This window comes from Schistocerca piceifrons, chromosome X (assembly GCF_021461385.2).
Source record: "Schistocerca piceifrons isolate TAMUIC-IGC-003096 chromosome X, iqSchPice1.1, whole genome shotgun sequence".
Taxonomy (NCBI): domain Eukaryota; kingdom Metazoa; phylum Arthropoda; class Insecta; order Orthoptera; family Acrididae; genus Schistocerca; species Schistocerca piceifrons.
Window position 1 is genome coordinate 752,126,181 of NC_060149.1, and position 18,678 is coordinate 752,144,858.

The window sequence follows — 18,678 nt, forward strand, 5'->3', positions numbered from 1 at the left end:
GCTGCCTTCTATGATGAGGCTATTGAAAAGTTGGTACAACGCTATGACAAAAGTCTAAGTCAGAACGGCGACTACGTAGAGAAGTAGCTGAAAGGTGTAGCTAATTGTTACAAGTAAAACATTTCTGATGTTCACTGTGGTTTCAATTTGGCAATCAATCGGACCTTACTTTTGGAATAACATATTTACCTTAATAGTGTTCAAAAGTCATTATATATATATATATATATATATATATATATATATATATATATATATATAATGACTTTTGAACACTATATATATATATATATATATATATTATGACTTTTGAACACTATTAAGGTAAATATATTGTTTGTTCTCTGTCAAAATCTTTCATTGGCTAACTATGCCTATCAGTAGTTAGTGCCTTCACTAGTTAGAATCTTTTATTTAGCTGGCAGTAGTGGCGCTCGCTGTATTGCAGTAGTTCGAGTAACGAAGATTTTTGTGAGGTAAGTGCTTCATGAAAGGTATAGCTTATTGTTAGTCAGAGCCATTCTTTTGTAGGGATTTTTGAAAGTCAGATTGCGTTGCGCTAAAAATATTGTGTGTCAGTTTAGTGTTGATCAGAATAACTAAAGTGAGTAATGTCTGAGTACGTTCAGTTTTGCTCAGCTGCTTGAAATTCGAATAACGTACAGGTTTATGAGCACAGTAATTCATAAATTTTTCTAAGGGGACGTTTCAATTGGACAAATATATTATACTAGAACTGACATGTGATTAGATTTTCATGCAATTTGGGTGCATAGGTCCTGAGAAATCAGTACCCAGAACAACCACCTCTGGTCTTAAAAACGGCCTTGATACGCCTGGGCATTGAGTCAAACAGAGCTTGGATGACGTGTACAGGTACAGCTGCCCATGCAGCTTAAAACACGATACCACAGTTCATCAAGAGTAGTGACTGGCGTATTGTGACGAGCCAGTTGCTCGGTCACCATTGACCAGACGTTTTCAATCGGTGAGAGATCTGGAGAATGTGCTGGCCAGGGCAGCAGTCGAACATTTTCTGTATCCACAAAGGCCCGTACAGGACCTGCAACATGCAGTCGTGCATTATCCTGCTGAAATGTTGGGTTTCGTAGGGATCAAATGAAGGGTAGAGCCACGGGTCGTAACACATCTGAAATGTAACGTCCACTGTTCAAAGTGCAGTCAAAGCGAACAAGAGCTGACCGAGACGTGTAACCAATGGCACCTCATCCCATCACGCCGGGTGATACGCTAGTATGGCGATGACAAATACACGCTTCCAATGTGCGTTCACCGCGATGTCGCCAAAAACGGATGCGACCATCATGATGCTGTAAACAGAACCTGAATTCATCCGAAAAAATGACGTTTTGCCATTCGTGCACCCAGGTTGGTCGTTGAGTACACCATCGCAGGCGCTCCTGTCTGTGATGCAGCGTCAAAGGTAACCGCAGCCATCGCCTCCGAGCTGATAGTCCATGCTGCTCCAAACGTCGTCGAACTGTTCGTGCAGATGGTTGTTGTCTTGCAAACGTCCCCATCTGTTGACTCAGGGATCGAGACGTGGCTGCACGACCCGTTACAGCCATGCGGATAAGATGCCTGTCATCTCGACTGCTAGTGATACGAGGCCGTTGGGATGCAGCACGGCGTTCCGTATTACCCTCCTGAACCCACCTATTCCATATTCTGCTAACAGTCATTGGATCTCGACCAACGCGAGCAGCAATGTCGCGATACGATAAACCGCAATCGCGATAGGCTGCAATCCGACCCTTATCAAAGTTGGAAACGTGGTGGTACGGATTTCTCCTCATTACACGAGGCATCACAACAACGTTTCTCCAGGCAACGCCGGTCAACTGCTGTTTGTGTATGAGAAATCGGTTGGTAACCTTCCTCATGTCAGCACGTTGTAGGTGTCGCCACCGGCGCCAACCTTGTGTGAATAGCCTGAAAAGCTAATCATTTGCATATCACAGCATCTTCTTCTGTCGGTTAAATTTCGCGTCTGCAGCACGTCATCTTCGTGGTGTAGCAATTTTAATGGCCAGTAGTGTAAGTAAATCTGAGAGGGGTGCGATGGGGAGTTTTCCTCGTAAGTGGAAAGCCGTGCCACTACGGACTTCCGGCGTGTCTGCAGCCAAGAGCTGTTATGTTCTATCTCGATCAGGCAGTACTTCTTACGATAGCTATTTAATGGACCCAGACATTCTCTTTGATCGTTCTTCAATATTGTTATTTAACTGTGTGTCGAGGTGCCGGGTCTGTGAATTTTAACAGTTATGTCGAAATTACGTTTAATGTTAAGCAATGAATACGAACCTGCTTGTAGAGTGCAACGCGCTGCGAGCTAGCTCGCGAGATAGGGAAGTGGGCTAAGCCCAGATCGAAACCATCTGGCGGATTGACGACAGTGGGTTGGTTATCCACGCTCGTTTAGTGTGAATACTGCGCTTGTCCCCAGCTATTGCCTCAGGGGATAGGACGAGCTATCACAAAAACTACGATAGCACGCAGAGCAAAGTTTACACCGTTGACAGGCAGTTGGCGCACACGACTTCCCTCCCTTAGATTACCTTCACGACTGTAGCGTAGGAGACGATACATGACGGGGAAAGAAAGTGTTTTGTGGGCTGTGTATTGGAAACCCAAGTCACATTTGGAAAGTGAACGTTCCTGTTCACAATTCAGATTTTGGTACACCGTTCAGTAAATTTATTCCCAATCAGAACATTAAATTTTAACATGATTAGACGTTGTGCTTTTCGTTCAGTTCTTGATTTGTGGCCATCATTAACCCGTCGCCAGTGTTATACAAATATGTCACAAGCACCAGTAATAACTCTTGGTTCAATAAAGTTATGTGATCCAAAGAAACCCGACACAGTGTGACTGATTTTTCAGTACTCTTACATTATCATTAACTTTATTATTCATTGTTGATAACAGAGCTAAATACACACATCAAAAAGTTTTGCATCACCCCGGTTCCCAGAATATAGACGTTGACTGGGGATATTGTATCACAAACACAGTCCCTTTGACTGTTCAGAGATGTCACTAAACTTGTCCAAAGATGTAAACAAGCATGCATGAGCGGCGCCTATTAAACGGAGGGGGTCCGTCAGCCGATCAGTTCCAGTCATTCCGCCAGTAAGGAGGTACACGGCTCGTGTTGTCTGTAGCTCAACAATGCCTAGACGGTCAATACCGCGGTTCGATGGCGTCCGCATTGTTACTTTGTGCCAGGAAGGGCTCTCAACAAGGAAAGTGTCCAGGCATCTCGGGGTGAACCAAAGCGATGTTATTCAGATATGGAGGAGACGCAGAGAGACATACCTCGCTCAGGCCGCCCAAGGGCTACAACTGCAGCGGATCACCGCTGCCTACGGATTATGGCTCGGAGGAACCCTGACAACAACGCCACCATGTTGAATAATGCTATTCGTGCAGTCATAGGACTTCATGGTACGACTCAAACTGTGCGCAATAGGCTGCATGATTCGCAACTTCACTCCAGACGTCCGTGGCGAGGTCCATCTTTGCAACCACGACGCCATGCAGCGCGGTACAGATGGGTCCAACAACATGCCGAATGAACAGCTCAGGATGGGCATCACGTTCTCTTCACCGAAGAGTGTCGCATATGCCTTCAACCAGACAATCGTCTGAGACGTGTTTGGAGGCAACCCGGTCAGGCTGAACACCTTAGACACACTGTCCAGCATGTGCAGCAACGTGGAGGTTACATGCTATTTTGGGGTGGCATTATGTGGGGCGACGTACGCCACTGGTGGTCATGGAAGGCGCCGAAACGGCTGTTGGAAACGCGAATGCATCCTCCGACCGATAGTGCAACCATATCGACAGCATATTGGCGAGGCATTCGTCTTCATGGACGTCAATGCGTGGCTCCATCGTGCACATCTTATGAATGACTTCCTTCCGGATAACGACATCGCTCGACTAGAGTGGCCAGCATGTTCTCCAGACATGAATCCTATCGAACATGCCTAGGATAAATTTCAAAGGGTTATATATGTACGACGTGACCCACCAATCACTCTGAGGGATCTACGCCAAATGGCCGTTGAGGAGTGGGACAATCTGGGCCAACAGTGCCTTGATGAACTTGTGGACAGTATGCCAAGATGAATACAGGCATGCATCAGTGCAAGAGGACGTGCTACTGGGTATTAGAGTTACCGGTGTGTGAAGCAATCTGGACCACCACCTCTGAATGTCCGCTGTATGGTGGTACAACGTGCAATGTGTGGTTTTCATGAGCAATAAAAAGGGCGGAAATGATGTTTATGTTGACTTCTATTCCAATTTTCTGTACAGGTTCCGGAACTCTCGTATAACACACGATGTAGTTGTTTTTGTGGTCTTCAGTCCAGAGACTGGTTTGATGCAGCTCTTCATGCTACCCTATCCTGGCAAGCTTCTTCATCTCCGAGTAACTACTGCAATCTACATCCTTCTGAATCTGCTTAGTGCATTCACCTCTTGGTCTGCCTCTACGATTTTTACCCTCTAAGATTCTCTGCAATACTAAATTGGTGATCTGTTGATGCCGCAGAACATGTTATACCAAACGGTCCCTTCTTTTAGTCAGGTTATACCACAATTTCCTCTTCTCCCCAGTTCTTTTCAGTACCTCCTCATTAGTTACGTGATCTACCCATCTAATCTTCAGCATTCTTCTGTAGCACCACATTTCGAAAACTTCTATTCTCTTCTTGTCTAAACTATTTATCGTCCACGTTTCACTTCCATACATGGCTACACTCCATATAAATACTTTCAGAAACGACTTCCTGACATTTAAATCTATACTCGATGTTAACAAATTTTTCTTCTTCAGAAACGCTTTCCTTGCCATTGCCAGTCTACATTTTATATCCTCTCTACTACGACCATCATCAGTTATTTTGCTCCCCAAATAGCAAAACTCACCTACTACTTTAAGTGTCTCATTTCCTAACCTAATTCCCTCAGCATCACCTGACTTCATTCTACTACAATCCATTATCCTTGTTTTGCTTTTGTTGTTGTTCATCTTATATCCTCCTTTCAAGACACTGTCCATTCTGTCCAACTGCACTTCCAGGTCCTTTGCTGTCTCTGACAGAATTGAAATGTCATCGGCAAACCACAAAGTTTTATTTCTTCTCCATGGATTTTAATTCCTACTCCAAATTTTTCTTTATTTTGCTTTAGTGCTTGCTCAATATGCGGATTGAATAACTTCGAGGATAGGCTACAACACTGTCTCACTCCCTTCTCAACCATTGCTTCCCTTTTATGCCCCTCGACTCTTATAACTGCCATCTTGTTTCTGTACAAATTGTAAATAGCCTTTCGCTCCCTGTATTTTACCCCTGCCACCTTCAGATTTTTAAAGAGTGTATTCGAGTTAACATTGTCAAAAGCTTTCTCCAACTCTACAAATGTTAGAAACGTAGGTTTGCCGTTCCTTAATCTATCTTCTAAGACAAGTCGTAGGGTCAGTATGGCCTCTCGTTTTCCAACATTTCTACGGAATCAGAACTGATCTTCCCCGAGTTCGGCTTCTACCAGTTTTTTCATTCGTCTGTAAAGAATTCGTGTTAGTATTTTGCAACCGTGACTTATTAAACTGATAGTTCGGTAATTTTCACACCTGTCGACACCTGCTGTCTTTGGGATTGGAATTATTACATTCTTCTTGAAGTCGTAGGGTGTTTCGCCTGTCTCATACATCTTGCTCACCAGACGGTAGTTTTGTTATGGCTGGCTCTCTCAAGGCTATCAGTAACTCTAGTGTAATGTTGTCTATTTCCGGGGCCTTTTTTTGACTTAGCTCTTCCAGTGCTCTGTCAAATTCTTTACGCAGTATCATATCTCCCATCTCATCTTCATCTACGTCCTCTCCTATTTCCATAGTATTGCCCTCAAGTACATCGCCTTTGTATAGACCCTCTATATACTCCTTCCATCTTTCTGCTTTCCCGTCTTTGCTTAGGTTCATATGGCTCTGAGCACTATGCGACTTAACTTCAGAGGTCATCAGTCGCCTAGAATTTAGAACTAATTAAACCTAACTAACCTAAGGACGACACATACACGCACACACACACACACACATCCATGCCCGAGGCAGGATTCGAACCTGTGACCGTAGCGGTCGCTCGGTTCCAGATGGTAGCGCCTAGAACCGCAACGCCACTCCGGCCGGCCTTTGCTTAGGACTGATTTTCTGTCTGAGCTTTTGGTATTCATACAGTGGTTCTCTGTTCTCCAAAGGTCTCTTTAATTTTCCTGTAGTACGTAAACTATTTATTTTAAAATTTCAGAAACTAATAGGTTTAGTCCATGAAATATTGTGTTTGTGTCATCTAGAGGACGAAAATATCACAATCGAAATATAGTTCAAAAATGGTTCAAATGGCTCTGAGCACTATGGGACTTAACTTCTAAGACCATCAGTCCCCTAGATCTTAGAACTACTTAAACCTAACTAACCTAAGGACATCACACACATCCATGCCCGAGGCAGGATTCGAGCCTGCGACCGTAGCGGTCACGTGATTCCAGACTGTAGCGCCTAGAACCACTCGGCCACCCCGGCCGGCAGAAATATAGTTCGGAATCTATTGGGTGAAACTGCAGGTTACTTCGAAACCTCAAATAGGCGCAATTTTTATTGGAAATTTTAGGGATAGATTATAACCTCAAAAATTAATTTGTTCAAGTAAAAAGGGGAGCATATCTTGTATGCTTATAGGTAATGTGCTGGATCACTTTTGTGGAAGGTTGTCATTAGTTGTCTACAAATTATTATTACTGCTTACTGGCGTTTTATGCCAGTAGGGTAGTGATTCTGTTACTATGAAGTGGTTTGAAAATATGGTGTACGGTATGTATTCCCATTTTTATGAGCTTTAGGTTTTCAGAGTAACTTATGCTGCACTTTATGCTTGTCTTTCACTCTTGTGCTAAATGACAGTGATTGACGGTTAATTGAGATACGTCTGCACAAATTTAAATAAATACAGCTCAACAGAGTGTTTATAAGTTCCTTTTCAAGGTCACCACTAATTGCCTCGAGTATTTAACAGAGCGTTTCTCCAGTCATCACATGTATTTGTGAAACTTGTCTGGTTATTCTGATAACTGATGACTGTTTGTATAGTACTCGCTTTACGAGACAGGAAAGCTCATTCACATGCATTCGGCGTCTTTTTAACAGCAGAAGCTGCTATACAGCATTCGTAACCAAGCACAGAGGTATCCTTGTATCCACCCCACGCTAGAGGTTAAAATTTAACCTACTTCATACATAGAATAGATTCTAGACTAACCTAACCTCCTTGACATTGCCAGAAACTGACGAAGGAAATCGGACGTACTATGTCAACGCTATCGGCCGATGTTATCGGGCAACCTCTGGCGACGGTGTCTGACGGCCGTTGTCGATGTCATTGTGAACGCAGTCCTGGCGCAGTGTTGCACAACCCAGTCTCTGTGTAATCAGCGACCACTTGTAATCATCGCTAACGATGACAATATCGTTGTAGCACACATCCGACTGCTTATAGACAAATGTACTCTGATGTGAAACTATAACTGTGCAATGAACAAAGCGCTAATGTTCAAATCAGATGTGTGTCAAATCTTCCTAAGGACAAACACACACACCCATGCCCGAGGGAGGATTCGAACCTCCGCCGGGACCAGCCGCACAGTCCATGACTGCAGCGTCTTAGATCGCTCGGCTAATCCCGCGAGGCACGCTAATGTTATCAAAGCGACAGCATCATATTTGTATACAAATTTAAATAGTTACCATGCTCAAGCTTTAATAAATTACTAATAAATTGTGTGCGTGTGTGTTGTAGTATCTGATCGACCGCCTCCAAAAGTACTCATTCGTTGCAGCAATACACCACAGATAAGTCTGTAGATTTCTTAGGCCAAGAAATTTCCTCATTCTGTAGCGTCTGTCTTTGTCGCAAGCAGTGTGGGCACTACGCAATAACATTAAGCGTACCACGCTCAAGTAGCAGGGAATGGGGCTGCAGAACGTCCTGAGCTTATAAATATGCTCACAGCCCAACTAAAAATGCATATTTCACAGTATCGTTTCTCCGTTTTCCTGCCATTCAAACTTAGAGATAGTCTTGAGGCGTGTGATGATGGTCGTTGCCTGTAGAATTCATATGGCCAGTGTCGAGTCCACTATGACACTCGATTGTAATGCTTTTGGAAGGTTAATTTCAAAATTGTCCAAATGGCTCTGAGCACTATGCGACTTAACTTCTGAGGTCATCAGTCGCCTAGAACTTAGAACTAATTAAACCTAACTAACCTAAGGACATTACACACATCCATGCCCGAGGCAGGACTCGAACCGTAGCGGTCGCTCGGTTCCAGACTGTAGCGCCTAGAACCGCAAAGCCACTTCGGCCAGCGGTTGATTTCAAGGAAGAAGCTACTGCAGAGCGAAAGTTTCATTTTGGATTCTGATATTTATTCTAGTAATAACACAAATCGGTTTCTTATCGATCGGTTGTATTACAAGTAATTAAAAAGTAATGATTAGGAACAGACCTGTTGTTTATATGACAGAGAGTCCAACGTGCCGACGGAGAGAGTAGTAGGAGGATCTGGAGAATCTAGAGGGCTGCTCGCTGGAGTCCCACCTCTCGCTGTATTCAAATAAATGCTGGAACATAAAAACATAGCCAGTTAAGTTAGGGTCAGTGTGTGTATGTGCTACTCGCCATGCATTAAGTATGATACACTACAAAATGGTTCAAATGGCTCTAAGCACTATGGGACTTACAATCTGAGGTCATCAGTCCCCTAGACTTAGAACTACTTAAACCTAACTAACCTAAGGACATACACACATCCATGCCCGAGGCAGGATTCGAACCTGCGACCGTAGCAGCAGCGCGGTTCCGGACTGAAGCGCCTAGAACCGCTCGGCCTCAATGGCCGGCTGATACACAACAGGTCATGAAAATTGTAACACTGTCAATGAAACATACATATCATATGGATGTAAACCACAACAGTAGATTCTAAGCAGAGTATCGTTACTGTTGTGGTATTCAGTCCGAACACAGTTATAGTGCAGCTCTTCAAACCAGTTGTAATGTCCCGTCTATTAAAATCGGGATCACGAGGTGTATGCGCAGTAGCAAGCCGAGCCGCTGTCATCGCAGCTCACAGGAAACCCAACTAGCGCTCAGCAGCCCGATATTGCGGTAACGAACTGTGTTATGATTAAGTTTACGTGCGAAAACAAGGTTGTTTACGGCAGTGTGAATTTTTATTAGTGACAGGCGATCGAGTACAGAGTTACACTGTAATTATCAGTATATTGAGGGACTTTAAAGGGTAAGTTTTTAAGTGAAAAATAATGGTTTGATGTGTGATCGCCAGTTGTACTAATCACAACAGACAAATAAGTAAGTTAGGAATTACTTTTCATATATTTCCTAAACACAACTAGATGAAACACAAATGTATAAATCCTTGTAAACATACAGATTCGTTTGCAGTTGAAAATGCTCGTGTCTGCCCAATACATTATACTGATTAGGATTATGAAAGGGATTTGAAAAGTGAACTGTTGAATATTAGTGCGAAACGCAGATTGAAGATGGATGCTGTTCCAACTCTAAATGTACCATCCTCCGGTGATGATTTAGGGCGTGGTATTGAGCCTATTGATGAGAGAAACCTTTTGGCACAAAAGCAAAGTACCGTAAATAAGAGTCTATCTCTGACGCAGAGAGTCTACCCCAGGAATTGGAACATCTCAGAACTGTATTTCGAAAAAATGGGCACTCAGAGTGGCAGATTCAAGGTGCTCTCCACCCAACCACTACAGCACAACCTGTGGGGATGGATGAAATCACGAGGGAGGAGGTAGGCACTGCGTTTATTCCATATACAGGCACACTGTCGGGGAAAATCGCCCGCATTTTGAAGAAACACCGGATCGGAACTGCGGTTTGTCCTCCGAATAAAACTCGTGCACTGGTGGGGAGCGCCAAAGATGACGTCGGTTTGAGGAAGGCCGGCGTGTACCAGATTCCGTATCAATGTGGCAAGTCGTATATTGGTCAGACGATACGTACCGTCGAGGATTGATGCCGTGAACACCAGAGGCACACTCGACTGATGTATCCGAGCAAGTTGGCGGTCGCTGAACATTGTTTGTCGGAAAATCACGCTATGGAGTATGAACGCACGAGGATTGTGGTACAGACGTCGAGATACTGGGACTGCGTTGTTAGAGAGGCCACCGAAATTCGCACCAATGACGACCTCATAAACCGTGACTGTGGCAATAATCTTAGCAAGGCTTGGGAACCAGCGATTGGGTTAATCAAGAGTAAATCGAGCAAACGTATAGTTGTGACGACCACGGTGGACAGAGCCATCACACCGACATCATCTCAGACGTCGTCGCAATCTGTTCCACCGCGCGACCGTGGCGCGGGGCGCGGACGGCGGAGGGAGTGCACCGCGGGCGGAGGGTATTTAAATCGGCCGCCGCCGCGACCAAACCCAGTTCCCCCTGAGCAGCCATAGCGTATGGATCTCCGTACCGGCACGTTTACAGGAGCTCAGTCCGGCAGTTCACCTGATGATGGCGACATGTATGATCGCCGAAATATTGTGCCCGTTGGACACTGTAGACCAGCAGTACACCCGTGGATATTTTGATTATCAAATACGCCGGGAGAAACTCAAGAATCACATATTACTCACTAATGAAGAAATTCCTACTAGACAAAATGTTAACCATGAAAACGAACACCGCTGTAAATGCGACAATGCGTGCTTACGCCAACAATTATAAATAACGGAAACAGAAGTAAAAGACCTTAGGCAAAAGAATGCAGATTTACAGGCAAAGGGAATGACGTTCTTCGGAGGCTGTGTACCAGTATTTCACCGACCATAGAAAAAAATACACTAATATAAAGCCTAATAATAATAGCAAAAATTATATTACATTAAAACATGGAAAATGAGCTAAACATGAATGTGCCATGTGCGTATAAGCTTTCAATGCAATGCGGTGTGGCGAGAGGGTTGATAGTGACGTCACAGCTCACAGCCCACCTGCGCGTGACTAACGTGCATTCTAGCATCCGTGAGTCGTGTTCATTGAAGAATAGACAAGAAAAAGAGTGGCTATTGTTACTGAAATCATAAGTTTGTAAAGTAAATGTTGCAAATGTGTTTCTGTGTGTATGGAGAAACGTCTCGTGGCCGTGACAAGAATCACACCCTGGTTGGGTGCGGAGTTTTCAGTGACTGGTGGGCTGTATGACAACCAGATGCTGTCACACCTAAGAGAAGCACAGTTGCACCAAGATAGTATATGCAGGGAGAACCAGAACTCCACTGACAAACTTAAAGTTTTTCAGGTATATATTCTGAGTATTTTGGCATAAGGGACCCATGATCTCCGGCGGCCCGTTACTGAGTGACGCACAGTTAAATCTCACACGAGGGCCCCACCGAGCGGACTCGGTCTCCCTTCTCGCTGTCTCTGTTGGGGACGCCACGCATACTCGATACCAGAGGACGCTAAGTTCACATGATCTCACTGGCCACGACTCTGGTTGTCCGGCGCGTCTTTATAAGCAACCGCACTCAGCGTTTCGCCCCAGACTCACTGAATCTACCGACTTATCAACCTTAGTATGGACGACTGCAGTGAGACATTACATCGACGTAGCACGGAGCTATTAACACTAAGCACTATTTCATGTCAGTCACCTATCGGATTGTATCAGCATTCAAGATTGCGAACAGAATAAGTTCTCTCTACAAAGCACCCCCCCACATAAGCCATACACAAGAATGGTTAAGAAAAAGCTTAGAAACCTGAAGCAGAAGCCACCCAACAAATCAGAGTACTCCAGAGACTTCACTGTAGATGAGATCATTGCAGCAATCAAAGAAATGAAAAAACGCAAAGCTCCAGGATTTGATGTGATACATCCAGAGTTCCTCATCAATTGTGGAAACGGGGCTCGTAGATGGTTTGCAAGTTTCTTCACTAATATTATGCTATCAGGGAACGCGCCAAAAGCCTTCAAAAAAACAAAAATCATAGCAATACTGAAGCCGGGTTAACCAGCGAACAAAACTGGTAGCTATCGTCAAATCGTCCTCCTGATCTGCTCCTACAAGCTTTTGGAAAGAGTCATCCTCAACCGAATCGATCCAAAGATCCATAAAGTTATTCCCATCGAACAGGCAGAATTCAGACCAAACAAAAGCTGTGCAGACCAAGTGCTTAGCTTAACTACACACATAGAAACTGGATTCCAACGTCGCCTTAAAACGTCAGTGGCTTTTAGTGATCTTACAGATGCCTATGATACTGTATGGAGACAAGGACTGTTGTACAAACTCGCTAGTGTCATACACTGCCAAATCACAATCAGGCTCAAAACAACATGCTGTCTGAGAGATACTACCAAGTAGTCCTTGGCAAACAACTAAGCAGACATAGGAAACTTGATAATGCTCTTCCTCAAGGCTCAGTTCTGCCGCCATTCCTGTTGTTTTGTATACATCTGACCTCCATGAAACAAAAGTCAAGGAAGTTAATCTATGCAGATGATCTGGCGTTGGCCACCCAGCAGAGAACTCTTGAAGCTGGTGAGGAGATCCTACCCGCAGATCTAAGCACAATAGATGAATAGTTCAAAAAGTGGAGACAGATACCAAATGAAACGAAGACAGAAGTCAGCTGCTTTCACCTTACAACAGATTGGCCAATGCGAAGTTCAAAAATGGTTCAAATGGCTCTGAGCACTATGGGACCTAACTGCTGTGGTCATTAGTCCCCTAGAACTTAGAACTACTTAAACCCAACGAACCTAAGGACATCACACACATCCATGCCCGAGGCAGGATTCGAATCTGCGACCGTAGCGGTCGCGCGGTTCCAGACTGTAGCGCCTAGAACCGCTCGGCCACTCCGGCCGGCAATGCGAAGTTGAATGTCACCTTTAATGGTCAGGTCCTTCACCACCAAGACTCTCCAAAATATCTAGGAGTGACTCTTGATAGAACCCTCTTTTACAGGAAGCACTTAGAAAACACCGCAGCAAAGCTGAGATCACGCAATAACATCATGCAGAAGCTGAGTGGCACCTCATTGGGCGCAAGAGCTACGAACTGTGATGCGCTACCTTATCGCTGGCCTATTCTGTTGGCGAATACTGTGCCCCAGTGTGGCTCAATAGCAAATACGTGAGAAAAATTGACGTGGAGCTAAATTCAACAATGAGGACAATAACAGGCTGCATCAAATCTACTTCTCTATACTGGTTACCACATCTAAGCAACATTGCGCCACCAGACCTACGAAGACAGAATGCCCTCCGCAAGGAATACCAAAAATTACTTAAAATCCCCTAGCTTCCAATGCACTCTGACGTTCCTGCACTCCGAATGAACCGATTAAAATCTAGGCAGCCATCTGTCCTACTGGCAGAATCGCTACAGGCAGCTACTTTCTGTAAGAACAAAAAGTGGACTATTGCTCTTGAGGAATATCAGACCCTCCAAACACCTGAAACAAGACCAGCAGTATGGAACTAACGCGACATGCCTGGAAAACAATTAATCGGATCCACACAGGCCACGGCATCTGTGCTGGAAACCTCTACCGACGGGGAAGGGCTTCACCTTCTCAGTGTGACTGTGGAAATGAACACCAGGCAGTCAATCACATTGTAACAAGCTGTCGCAGAAGAGCCTACCATGGGAACTTGGAAGATTTCTTTGAAGTGACAGAGGCAGCCCTTGAATGGATCGACAAATTAGATATTAATTTATAGACTTATTTTTTAAATTACAAATTATGAAATTAATATCTTTTTGTAAAATTTTGTAAAACTATGTAATACATAATTGCTAGTCGCTGTTCATATGTAATGCCATACGCTAAATAAATAAAGAGCATTCAAGAATACTTGTCACTATCAAGAACATTACTCTCAGTGTATATAACTCAACAGCACAGAAGGACGAACGGCACTTCATAGTTATGCATACAAGTATTTAGTGTACATATTGGAAATAAATTTGTTAATGTGTTATCTTTTTGTAGATGTCTGTTCATCTTTATCAGCCACCTCAACTACCGATACATTAGACGTCCACTGACGACGAGTCTGCTGCTTAAGTGTGGCGACTGCCAGAAATTTGTAAAACTTCATACTTTTTGTGCGGAGTATATGCTGAGGTGACAAACGTCATGGGCTACTTCCTAATACTGTGTCGTACCTCCTTTTGGCTGGCGTACTGCAGAAACTCGACGTGGCATGGACTCAACCAGCCGTTGAAAGTCCCCTGCGGAAATACTGACCCAAGCTGCCTCTATAGCCGTCCATAATTACGAAAGAGCTGCCACTGCAGGATTTTGTGCGCGAACTGAACTCTCAATTCTGTCCCATAAATATTGGACGGGATTCATGTCAGACGATCTGCATGGCCATAATCATTAGCTCGAAGTGTCCAGAATGCTCTTCAAACCAATCGTGAGAAACTGTGGCCCAGTGACATGGCCCATTGTCATTCATAAAGATTGCATCGTTGTTTGGGAACATGAAGTCGATGAATGGCCGCCAAGTAGCCGAACATAACCATTTCCAGTCAATGATCGGCTCAGCTGAACGAGAGGACCCAGTCCATTCCATGTAAACACAGCCCACTCCATTATGGAGCCACCACCACCTTGCACATTGCGTTGTTGACAACTTGGGTCCATAGCTTCGTGGGGTCTGTTCCACAACCAAACCGTACCACCAGCTCTTACCAACAGAAATCGGGACTCGTCTCACCAGACCACGGCTTTGCCAGTTGTCTGGGGTCGAAACGATATGGTCATGAGCCCAGGAGAGACACTGCAGGCGATGTGTGCTCTTAGGAAAGGCACTCGCGTCGGTCGTCTGCTGCCATAGCCCTTTAACGCCAAATTTCTCCGCGGTGTCCTAACAGATACGTTCGTCGTACGTCCCACATTGGTTTCTACGGTCATTTCTCGCGATGTTGCTTGTCTGTGAGCACTGACACCTCTATGCAAATGCCGCTGCCCTGGGTCGTTACGTGAAGGTCGTCCGTCAATGTGTTGTCCGTCGTGAGAGGTAATGAATGAAATTTGATATTCTCGGGTCACTCTTAACTGTGTGGATCTCGGAATACTGAATTCTCTAACGATTTCCAAAATGTAATGTCCCATTCTTCTAGCTCTAATTACCGTTCCACATTCACACTCGTGCGGTTGTAATCACGTTGGAAGCCCCTTCACATGAATCACGTGAGTACAAATGGCTGCTCCGCCAATGCACTGCCCTTTTATACCTTGTGTACGCGATACTGCCGCCATCTGTACATGTGTATATCACTATCTCACGACTTCTATCATCTCAGTGCAGTACACATTGTCATTAATTTTTGTCTGCAGTGGTGACTTCTGGAGAGCTATTAATCCGTGCACTTATTTAGTTTCAGAACCAACAAATCACTGCTATTGGTCGACTGCTGAACGCACAACAAACCCAGCACAGAACAACGACTGAGGCACAGAATGCCAGCGGTCAGGTGCCACATCCTCCTTTCCGCTCTTCTGATGCAAAACAAAAGGACTCGATAGAGAACCGCCTTAATCTTGAGCAGCATTTCCAAGCATGCAACGTTTCTGGTGAAACACAACGCTCCTTCTTTTCTTCCGTGGCTAGGAGAGTATATTTTTAAGTTGTGCAATGAGCCCCAGATTCTACCCTATGAAGACGTTGTTAGCAAACTGAATGACATCTTCGACGCTCAGATTCATGTAGCTGCTACTTGTATCAAACTTTTTCATGCATGTCGTTTTATTAAACAGTCCTAAAAGGAATGGATCACTGAACTCTAGGGCTTGATTAGGAACTTTAAATTTAACTGCTCTTGTGGAGCCTCATTTCAAGACGAAATGCTTGGTGATATCATTATTCAAAACCTGGCTGATAACAAAATACAGCCTGAGATTCTGAAGCATCGAAATCTTGTTCTCAGTGACAGCGCTGAGGTGACAAAAGTCATGAGATAGTGATATGCGCATACACAGATGGGGGTAATATCGCGTATACAAGGTATAAAAGGGCAGTGCATTGGCGAAGTTGTTATTTATTTTCAGGTGATTCATGTGAAAAGGTTTCCGACATGATTATGGGCGCACGACGGGGATTAAGTCTCACCACGGAGAGCGCAGTGGCCGATGGCCTTCACTTAACGACAGAGAACAGCGCCGTTTCCATAGACTTGTCAGTACTAACAGACAAGCAACAATGCGTGAAATAATCGCAGAAACCAATGTGGGGTGTACTACGAACGTATCCGTTAGGACAGTGGGGTGAAATTTGGTGATAACGGTCTATGGCAGCAGACGACCGACGCGATTGCCTTTGCGAACAACACGTCATCGCTTGAAGTGCCTCTCCTGGGCTCGTGACCACATCGGTTGGATATTAGACGACTGGAAAACCGTGGCCTGGTCTGCTGAATTCCAATTTCAGTCGGTAAGAGCTGATGGTAGGGTTCGAGTGTGCCGCAGACCCCCGAAGCCATGGGCCCAAGTTGTGAACAAGGCACTGTGCAAGGTGGTGGTGGGCCGGCCGCAGTGGTCGAGCGGTTCTAGGCGCTTCAGTGTTGAACCGCGTGACCGCTACGGTCGCAGGTTCGAATCCTGCCTCGGGCATGGATGTGTGTGATGTCCTTAGGTTAGTTAGGTTTAAGTAGTTCGAAGCTCTAGGGGACTAATGACCTCAGATGTTAAGTCCCATAGTGCTCAGAGCCATTTGAACCATTTTGAACCAAGGTGGTGGTGACTCCATAATGCTGTAGGCTGTGTTTACATGGATCAGACTGGGTTCTGGTTATGTTCGGCTGCTTGGACGCCATTTGCAGCCATTAATGGACTTAATGTTCCCAAACAACGACAACATTTTTATCGATAACAATGCGTCATGACAACGGGCCACAGTTGTTCTTGATTGGTTTGAAGAAATTTCTGGACAATTCGAGCTTACTATGTGACCGACGTGAATCCTATTGAACATTTGTGGGATATAATCGAGAGATCCGTTCGTGTACAGAATCCTGCACCGGCAACACCTTCGCAATTATGGACGGCCATAGAGGCAGCATGGCTCAATATTTCTGCAGGAGACTTCCAACGAATTGTTGAGTCCATGCCACGTCGGGCTGCTGCACTACTCTTGGCAAAAAGGATGTCCAACACGATATTAGGACGTATCCCATGACTTTTATCACTTCAGTCTACATAGAGCAAACGAAGTGCGGGAAGTGCAAGATTTTGCTGAAATTGATTTCAATATGCCTGTTGTTGCAATGCTGACAGCGGGTAGCTCACAGCAACCCCAGTTTCGCATGGCAGGGGATAACCGCCGGTACGGGCAGGAGTGTAAACAAATCGCGGTGCACCCAGTCGTTTCCTCGGCTAATTCAAACCTTCCGAAGTCTTGGGTGAAATGTGTTACACATGACCAAAAAAACTGCTTTCTCCACCACGCAGAATGCCGACACTCCCGTAAGCCAGGACAAAAATGGTTCAAATGGCTCTGAGCACTATGGGACTTAACTTCTGAGGTCATCAGTCCCCTAGAATTTAGAACTACTTAAACCTAACTAACCTAAGGACATCACACACATTCATGCCCGAGGCAGGATTCGAACCCGCGACAGTAGCGGTCGCGCGGTTCCAGACTGTAGCGCCTAGAACCGCTCGGCCACCCCGGCCGGCCTAAGCCAGAATACACACAGCAGGTGTGCATGCAAAAGAAACACAAAGTAAATTCTGTAGCACACAAATCTCAACTCGAGGAAACTGAATTAAGCAGATTCCGAATCTGTACCCACCCTTCCTGGTAATCCATCCAGGAACCATACACGAAAACAACAAACGCACAATGAAACGCACACTGCAGACCTTGCCTCATTCTAATCAGCTCTTCTTTATTAAATGTACAACCAGACGCTTCATCTATCATAATTCAAAGACAGTATTCCACAAGTCGGAACACATAGTCACATTCAGAGCGCAAACTACAAACGGTTCACATCTCTGCAAAATGGCAATCAGCCTGTACCATTTTAATTCGATACTGATTAATGAAAATACTTCTAAGCAACTAGGTCACCATCAACGGCAAAAATGACGCCTGCACCTCACGCGCCGCCCGGTGTGGCCGTGCGGTTCTCGGCGCTACAGTCTGGAACCGAGCGACCGCTGCGGTGGCAGGTTCGAATCCTGCCTCGGGCATGGAAGTGTGTGATGTCCCTAGGTTAGTTAGGTTTAATTAGTTCTAAGTTCTAGGCGACTGATGACCTCAGAAGTTAAGTCGCATAGTGCTCAGAGCCATTTGAACCATTTGCACCTCACGGCCTACAGCGATAAAAGTCTTTCCGTTCTAGGAACTTGAACTTTGCAAGAAAAAATTGAAATACGACTACGCCAGTGCCTTTCACCGTAGTTCAGTCTTATTCTAATACTAACATTTTTGGCACAGATGCTTTAGATTTATTTGATTTAGATATTCAGATCGATGTTCATGCTAGTGATACGCAAGTTTCCCATGCCAA

The 18,678-nt window shown here is 44.9% G+C and overlaps 1 protein-coding gene across 1 annotated transcript in view; it reads right to left on the bottom strand.

Annotated features, from left to right (window-relative positions):
• Positions 1-18,678, bottom strand: part of LOC124722040 — a 1,041,203-nt gene that overhangs the window by 303,574 nt on the left and 718,951 nt on the right. Inside the window, exon 15 of the mRNA XM_047247232.1 lies at positions 8,599-8,713. Coding sequence (XP_047103188.1) covers positions 8,599-8,713 — 115 coding nt within the window. The remainder of the gene's footprint in view (positions 1-8,598; positions 8,714-18,678) is intronic.